The sequence below is a fragment of the Kryptolebias marmoratus genome, linkage group LG4 (assembly GCF_001649575.2).
Source record: "Kryptolebias marmoratus isolate JLee-2015 linkage group LG4, ASM164957v2, whole genome shotgun sequence".
Classification (NCBI taxonomy): Eukaryota; Metazoa; Chordata; class Actinopteri; order Cyprinodontiformes; family Rivulidae; genus Kryptolebias; species Kryptolebias marmoratus.
The window spans coordinates 22,534,963-22,544,048 of NC_051433.1; the positions used below are offsets into that span (position 1 = coordinate 22,534,963).

The following is a 9,086-nucleotide window of genomic DNA, read 5'->3' on the forward strand; positions in this document are numbered from 1 at the left end:
CTCACAATGCTGCTCTATGCACTGGGCCGGAGAGATAGCAGCAAACCTTCAGGTTTCCAGCTCGTGAGAAACAACTGCAGCGCAGCGTAGCAGCTATTTTAGAAACTGTTTCAGAAGTTCTGCCACACTGCATCTGTCTTGTTTTAACAAAACATTTCCCACAGAGGTTTCTCCTGACGGTGGGGAATAGGGACACAGTAATGCGTCATCTACACAAAAAACTTACACTAAAACTTTTTGTTGTTAAATGTGACCAACATTTCACAAACGCAAGAACATGTTGTCCAAATCTGTACTACTGCATTCCAATTTAGCAAAATTATCAACTTCCCGTAACTGCTGTAGTGTGTTTGTGCACCATTTTCCTTCTGCTTTCAGTTTTCAGCTCTTATGTTCTTCATAAAACCACACTTGTCAACTCTTCAAGCTGTGTGTGTGTCTGCGTGCTTCTGTTGTACGTAACTCTGGCAGCACATCTACTCATGGTGACACTTCTTGTACTTTGTCAGCGACCATTTTTTAAAAAGTTTAGACTTTTTCTTTATTGGCTAAGATTGTGTTTGACAAAGGTTTAAGTTAACATAAGGTTCATTTCAGGTAGGAGGCTGTGGACACTGTTTACTACTTCCAAACCCAAATATCACAGTGATAAAAATCTCATTCAAAAGGTGACACCAAAGACACGAGAGACAAAGAAACATGTGAGTCAAACCACAAGCAGATGAAAGAAAACAAGGACATTTGTGTTGAGGAAATACTGTGGGGGAATGTTGTTACTTTGTTCATTTGAGTGCATCACTCTGTGATGTCTGGTCATCACAGCCAATCAGAAGGAATATTGAAGTCTGTTTGTGTGTCCACTAATCAATGTCAGCCGATCATGCCCAAATTCTGCAGTCTGAAGTTGCCTTGAGTCTCAGTGAGTCTCTGTGCAGTCCCACCTGTCCTCCCTGCACACACTCATGGGGTTATATGAGCTTTATTTTAAGCATGAAAGAACTGATTACAGTCTAATTTGTTTCAGGAAGGAGCTGGTACTTACAGCTTTTACTGAACTCAGGGATGCCGGTCCCCTACAACTTCCAGGATTCTGTATAAGATCCAGTATTTCTGTATATTCTTTGGTTTGGTTTTGTGGTTTTTGTCATAGTTTGATTTTTTATCCATAAATTCTTGTTTTTCAGTTTATGTTTTAAAATGTTTCTAGTGATTTTTTTTTTTGTTACTTGGGATTTTTAGGTTTTGTTTTTTCCCAGCCCTTATTTCCTCTCAGCTTCCCTGGTTTGCCTGTCACACACCTGCTGTTCATTTGTAATCAGCTCACCTGCTTCTATTCAATAACCACCCCTCCAAGCAGATATAAAATCCTTGGTTTCACTCATTCAGAAGTCCCTGCAACTCATGCTCTGTAGCAAACCCAAATCAGTTCTGGTATTTTAGTTTCATCTTCAAGTTTTGTTTTCATTTAATAAATCACTTTGTATTACACATGCCTGCACTCTTGGGTACAGTTTCATGTGGTTGATTTATCTTCCAGAACAACAAAAACAGGAAAGTGGAGCAAAACTGGAGCCTTTGTCACAATTCAAAAACATCACCTCTATTGGCAAAAGGATTCATAAACCTTCAGTACCTGTCACAGTGCTCTGACAGACAAACAAGTCTAATGATGGAGGACTTGGGCTCCTGACAGGGTGACAAGGATCAGAAATCTTATGCTGTGCACCATAGTCCTCAAAAGTAGGATCTCGGATCTTGTAACAACATACTCAGTTCAACCAAGTTTCATTAGTAAGTTTGTAAACCAGTAGGGCTTTTTAATGTTGTGTTCAGTTAACTTGTACTGTATGCAGTAATCATTTTTATAGCTACTATTAGAAATTCAAGTTAATAGCAACAGTACCACAGTGATTGTTTGCTCCATTTTTATGCAAACACTTTATCAACCTGTTCACTTAGGGAATTGACTGTACCGGTGTGTACAATTATATTAATGAGATAGAAACTGACAAAGGTGATAATAAACAGGTAATAACTGCAGCTATTATGACTTTGGAGGTTGTGGTTGATGAAATGCCTTCATTAAACCAAAGACTAATTCACTGAATTGAGTTTCAAGTTTTATTGTGTTTTCATCTCTGAATTTGAAAATTTAGAGTTCAGATTGAATAAAATTAATTTATGTGTCCAAACACAGCAGTTTTCAGCCAGTGTCTTACATCTTGGCTTTCTTTACAAGCTTGCCAAGTGGCCTTCTCTCCCTTTCAGGAACAATGTTCATCCACAGCTGAAGAAACCTAGGGTGGAGGGCCAATTCCTGAACGACCCTTTGTCCATGGTGCCTGTGGAAGATTAGATTTCAAATTTATCACAATGTTAGAAACTTTTAACTGAACTTAAATAAGGTATTTAGCACCACAACCCACAAGAATGACGTAAATGGAAATTATGGAGTACATTTTTCAAATATCAGGACATACCTGACTTCCGGGGCAGCATCCAAAGACATCTTAGCTGCAGCGCAGAGGAAGCGTTCTGTGATAGTCATTCCTGCTGATAAGATGGAATTCACTCCATTGTTGACAACAGCCACTTGGTGTAAGTGTTGTGCCATACTGCTTCGAACGGCGATACAGCGATGACTTAACATGAAATAGACGTGAGATGGCACGACACCAATCAAATAAAATCTTGCTAACGTTGAGTAGAAAGTGATTTTTGTCTTATGACATAAATAAAGGCTCTTCTCTTACTTCAGTCCTGTGTTCAGCATAGCACTGACAGTTCGGCCATGGGTGCAGTTCTCCACCATGGCATCCAGGGACAGATTGACCTGCTGATGGATGAAACGGTTTGTTGTTTGAGCCAGTTTCAGCAGCAGGGCTCGTCCTGTTCTTTCAACCTGTGGGTCCATCGCCTTCTTCAGATGAATGTAAAGCGCAGCCAAAGTGTTGATGGCTTCACAGGCCACAAAGGACCACAGGTTTTTCACCTTTAGGAAAAAGGATGCCATTAGTCAAACCTGTGGAGAGCTCGCTCACTGAAAAAGATCAAGAAATGCATAAAGGAAAAAAAAATTGGTTACAATACCTCCTCACTGAGGACGACACAAACGTCATGTAGTTTGGTCTTCAAGGCCCCAGGATGGTTCTGAGCCAGACCTTGGACCACTTTTAGCCCCTCCTGCTTCTGGGTCCTGTTCGTTTACAAGATGAGAATACATAAAATATAATAAAGATAACATACAGGTACAACACACATTTTCCAAACACTGTTTGAACCACTTAAAAATGCTGCTTAGTAAAATTTATGTCACCAGTCATCTGAGGACAGCAGCTCAAAGACAAGAGACAGGCTGTCAAGGGGTTTTTCCAGCGGCTTCAGGTCATTCTTGTTCTGTTTTGAAGTCCTCTGGCTGCTGTCAGTGGTTTTCTTTTTGCCTGCCAGATAAAAAAAAAAAAATCACTCACTAATGTGTATTTTAAGTCCTCATGCTAATGATAACAATGAACACCATTTGGTGGAAACATGTCAGTTTTTATGTGTCTGTGTTTGATGGTATAAATTAATGCCCGAATAGTAGTAAGGTGCTTCAGTCCTTGTGTGCTAGAACCTTTACTTATGTTTTAGCTTATTTTTAATGAAAAATTCAAGTCTCACAAATCCTTAGGAGCTGCTTTGAATGACTCACATTACCAGTTTACTTACTTAACCTACTTGTTTTGCTGACAGGCTTTGAAGAAACCTGAAGTGTTTTTACTCTGGGTCCTTTTTTCTTCCCCTGAGACACCTGAGTTTGAGGACTGGTCTTGGCCAAAGTCGTCACCACAGAGGTCCTCTTTGCAGCATTAAGAGGTCTGGGTGAAGGGATCGATGCAAACTGAATTTTCTTCACCATTTGTGTAACAGCCTGGACCTTGGTCTTTGCTGACTGCAGCCATATTCCATTAACCAGCTTCTTTTCTGCTGAAATAATCAACGGTTGTTTTGCAATAAAATATTGATTATTTGGTTTAAAAAAATAAACTTAACATTTTAAATAATTTCTTTCCATGATGTCTGACTTGAATAATTAAGAAGAAGGAGGGATACAATATTAGCATTTAGATAGTGTTCAGATGAACTTACCTGCTCCATTGACTTTGTCAGAAAACACGGGCAGGCGTGAGTGTTTTCTCTCAGGTTTGGGGTCTTTAGCAGGAGGAAGAGATGCTGCGGCTGCTTCTTCCTCAGCAGCTAGAGTAGAGAGTATCTTCTGAGGAGATAATGATCGTGTTATCTCCTTAGTAGACAGTCCTGATGAATCCTCATGTTGCCGTATCACTAATATGTTCTCAGGACATGGTACTGATGTGCACTCAGGAGGAGGTGTCTCTAGTGTCTCCTGAGGAGCTGTCGTCACTGGTGAGTCTTCATGAACTGGTGTGACAAGTGTCTCTTCAATAAGGTTATCATCCTGTGATTTGGCCCTCAGCTCATTAGGTGTATCAGTATCTGCAGAGCTGCCTGTGTTGATTAATTTGATGGATGCAGTTAGTCCCTTATTTTCATATGGCTTTTGAGCCTCCTGACATGCATGAACAAACGTCTGACTGCCTTCGTGCACCTTCTTACAGAGAGAATCATCTTCCCTATCCCAGCTTTCAGGTCTCCTCTGGTGTCTGTTGTCCTCCTCATCCAAAGAAGGTTCATTAACGACAGGGCTGAGTGTCCAGATTTTGCTTCTTCTCCTCGCTGAAATTAATGGCTCATGTGGAGTTAAAGCACTGGACCGTTTTACTCTTTCCAGAACAGCATCATTTCTGGCTTCTTGCACAGCCCATACTTTCTCTACACGACGAGCCGTGGCAGTCCTCTTAGCTTTCTGTTTGCTATGGATCCTGGATGCTCTGGTGCCGCTGTCATGGGTTTGCTTTCCAGAAGAGCTCCCAGTGCTCTTTGAAAACAGTAAAATAAAAAAACAGGGTTAAGATTAGATCTTGTCTTCCTGCTTTTGACATTTCTTAGCAGAGAACTGCTGTAAAATCATCTTCGACAATGTCAGAGGTTTCTACAATGAGAAGAGTTGGTTTTGGTAGAGCAGTTACTTACAGAGTGTTGATCAGGCTTCCTCCGGATCCAATTCCAAAATCGACAAATGGTGTTTGGCTTCTTTTCCTCCATCTCTTACTATCAAGGAGTCAAAAAATACTCAGAGCACTAACTGATCGCTCAAGATCTTTGTTTAAACTTTGCCCTATATCCTTTGGAGTCAATCTTGTCTATTTGCAAAACATCTGAACAATTGGATAGGTTCAATGAATCTTTCAGAAAGTAATTATATGATTCACATTTATACCTGAGTAGCATGTAGTCAATCCAATTTAAGATGGCTGTCACTGCTAATCCCCTTTAACCAACACAATACTGCCTATAACTTAGTCAGTTTCACTGATGTTAAGCTAACATTTGCGCTGCCCCTGTTGAACTAACAATGTTTCCATAGGCTGTTGAGATCTGAGCATTAGCTGTTGCCATGGTAATTTGATTACTTTAAAAATTTGAAACAAGCAGGTATTTCTCTCCTCAGAGCATAGTACTATGCCTGTAAATATTTAAATGTAGGTTCATGTTATGCCCATCTTCTGTTACTTTAAAATGATTAGCATGTCTTCATCAGCAAAAATACTTTCAAAACAAAACACTATTCCCAACATCAACTTCAAAACCTCTAACTGATACAATAAAAGCTTTTTCTTAGTGTTCACTTCACTGGTCAGTATATGTTTAAAATGAGGTTCATTTTAGTAATTTGTCCACGTTGTTTTTCAAATAAAACAAACAGCTGTTAATGACTTTTAGCACCAAACACCAGTTCATCCATTTTGGATTATTAAATCACTATCCCTGTTTAGAGACTGCCACATCCCACTGTCTCCTTCCTTCTCTTTATTAGAGGATATATCCAATACTGACATTATTAGGAAAACAGTAGATCCCTGTTAGTCGCTTTGTTCATCATCAAAAACATAATTCTCCTGAACTGGAAATCAGGAAAGAACACATCCCTCCCAATAAAAAAAAAATATATAAATATAAGCAGATTCAGCATTCAGAATATTGTTTTCCTGTTTTATATTTTTTTTTTGTCTTACACTCTATTTACTTTTATATATGTGTACTATTTTAGGTATTCATATATTAAAACATGCAGCTCATTTAGGAGATGGGTGCTTTGATTTTTGGTTTTTATAATATTTATATTTTATTTAAATATTTAACTTTATTTACAGATATAGTAAGCCTTTTGATATCTTTAGCTGACTTTTTTTATGTCTGCTTTTAACTAGCATTTTGCTACTTTCAGCCTTTATCCTAACATGTTCCTGCTTTTAGCTAGCCTGTTGCAACTTTTGGCTTTTAGCTAGTGTTCTGCTACTTTTAGGTTTAACAACTTCTTCAGCTAATGTCAGCGAAGTCATTCAGCTCTCAACATTCACACTGTGTTTTCACAGAAAATGCAATTTCTCTAGTTCTACATTACACATTTTTGGAAAACTCATTTCAAACTCCCCTTGGTCAGTCTTTCAATAATATAAATATTTTCACTATTGCCTTTAAAACTTGTTGTATTATAAAATAATGATGATAATAATATTATTATTGTTGTTATTTGGGTTTGTTCTTGCTGAATGGGAGACAACTTGTTGTTTTCTTTATTTTTTACGTTCCATAAACAGGATTATGATCTTCTTTTGTGTTTATCATCTTGCTCAAGAGCCACAGCTATGAGAGGAGAATTGTTATTGGCCACAAAAGGGCGACAATACCATCAATAAAACTCATAGACTGTAGATTGTGGTGGTTTGTTGCTGTAAATTGCTGTTGCATGATATGTTTAAAAGGGAGCTTCCATTTGCTGTTTTTTAGTCATTTGACCTGATCACAGGTAGGCCCAATTAAATGCCTTTTATAAAAACAGAACAGTGATCACTGAAAGCCAGGGTTCCTACAGAGTTTGAAATTCCACACTTTTCCAGACTCACCTTTTAAGATTTTTCTGCTGATTTGCATGCCCTTTTTAATGTCAAAATGTCTATAAATTGACAGTAAATTTGTGTTTGTACAGGGGTGCTGTTTTATTATTAGTCTGCTTATATAAAATTATTGAATATAGGAAAGAATTTTCCATTTTGATCTCTTTTTCATTGACTGTAAAATCCATCCTGGGAGAATAAACAGCTCTTTTCTGCAGGTGTATGAGCAGTTCTCCTTAATCATTGTTCCATTTCATTTTACTGTTTTTGGGAAAATATTACATGTAAAGGCTTTTTTCCAAGTCAAAATATTTTGGACCAGAATCTTGCAAAGTCCTGTTCCTCATCCTAACCCTAAAATGCAAACCTCACAAAATGATTGATTAATGATTTATTCATTTGGCATCTTTATAGTGGATCCATATGCATAGGCTTGGTAAAGTAGTTGCATTTTCCATGATTCCTCTTCAATAGAGGATTTCACAACTGTTTATTTGTGTATTTGTTTTTTTTTTTTGGTTGTTTATTAATTAAAATAAATAATAGAGTCTGGAAACACTGTTTTTTATATACTTTGTTTTTCTTTTTCTGCCCTTATTCAAGACTAGAAAACATTACAATCAAATGTCATTCTTTTCCATATTTTACAAGACAGTCTAAGAACCCTGAACAGCTGAAATATTTATCTCAGACCTTTGCTTTCTTTGCTCATTAACAGTCAGCTTTCCATATTCAGTCATTTGCAAACAGGGTCAGCAAGGACTTGTCACATTGCCAAGCTTTTACTAAATATTTTCAGCCTCCTTTGAGTTATTTAAGGGGAGGAACAGCTACTTGAAGGCATTATACAATCATTCCGGTGTCTGCAGGTCTTCCTTTCAGCTTTAAGTTTTCTTAAAAGGCTGCTTTCTAATTAGTTTGTTCTTGATTTGCGGCAATGTACCTCACAAGATTCAATCATAAAGCCAGATGTGGCTGGGTATCATCTGTGGGCTCAGCCTCCAGGTGTCTGTAGAGGTGCAGACAAGGACAGTTTAAGTGGAAAACACAAAGGTTCTGCTAAACACCAAAACTTAGTAAGATTTGTCTTTAGAAAATTAACGTTTGTTTGATAATTACCTCACATCAACTGACCGGTGGTGCCGTATAGTTGACTTTGATGGTATTGACAGGTTGGTAAGCAGTGGTGGTTAAGCACCCCCTACTGGTGATAAATGTTAATAATATTTCATTAAATAGTTTTTGGTAGGCACATATAGGCTGATGTTTCAGTTTTACTGAATGCTCTTTGAGCTGTTTTGCACCAGCTGTCTCTGAACGTTTTCACGGAGCAGTTTTCCTCTCTGATGAGGTCATGAGGCTTTTGCTAAATCCCTGATATTTTGGAAGATCCTTTGAAAATGTCACTAGTTGTGTGCCAACATTAAGACTGTTGTTCTCAAAAGAAAAGGGGAGTCCATTTTAAGACAACTTCACTTTACAGTTTAAAAAAATTATCATTTCATTCGATTTCTTTTGGTGTGTGCTGTGTATAACAGGTGGTGGGGTTCAACTTTATTTAAGCAGTGGAGTCGTTTTTGTTTGGTGGGAAAACAAGACGTTGTGGACACAATCTTATCTCAGTCCAGTCGTCAAATTTGCAAAGCTTATCGTGAATTGAAAGTAAAGAGCGTTGTCTGTTTGTCTTTTTTTGGAAAATTAAATTTGAGGAAAGCATCAAACTTGATTACTTGGGATGCCAAATAAACTTCAGCAGCTTCATAGTGTTTGATTGCACTAATCTATTTTGAATGCATACAGCATTTTTCTAAAGCATTCCTATGTGTGTTGTTTTACTATAGCCTGTATAATTATGCACAAAAATGCACCGATGAGGTGTAAATCTATATGATAAAAAAGCTCCAGCGATGTCTGAGGTTCAGCACAAGGCTCAGGGCTGAGATGGCACCGCTGAGCAGAAAGCATTTGATTGCAGGGCGTAAGTGTTGTTCAGCACATCTTTCCATTAGGCCTCTTTTATTAGATGTGCCATAAAAAAAACTACCTCAGATGAAAAACAGCTTGAACGGA

At 38.0% G+C, this 9,086-nt stretch overlaps 1 protein-coding gene across 2 annotated transcripts; it reads right to left on the reverse strand.

Annotated features, from left to right (window-relative positions):
* Nucleotides 1–2,124: 2,124 nt before the first annotated feature.
* LOC112451354 lies at nucleotides 2,125–5,492 on the reverse strand. Of its 2 annotated transcripts, none has more exons than XM_037975468.1 (8): nucleotides 5,092–5,492; nucleotides 4,129–4,936; nucleotides 3,718–3,966; nucleotides 3,317–3,440; nucleotides 3,091–3,196; nucleotides 2,754–2,992; nucleotides 2,481–2,642; nucleotides 2,125–2,342 (listed from the first exon to the last, which is right to left on the reverse strand). In XM_037975468.1, the coding sequence occupies exons 1-8, from the start codon at nucleotides 5,161–5,163 to the stop codon at nucleotides 2,216–2,218; spliced, it is 1,887 nt and encodes a 628-aa protein (XP_037831396.1). In that variant the 5' UTR covers nucleotides 5,164–5,492; the 3' UTR covers nucleotides 2,125–2,215. The 2 variants fall into 2 exon arrangements, with proteins under 2 accessions (XP_037831396.1, XP_037831395.1); XM_037975467.1 differs by having other exon boundaries at nucleotides 3,709–3,966.
* Nucleotides 5,493–9,086: the final 3,594 nt, after the last annotated feature.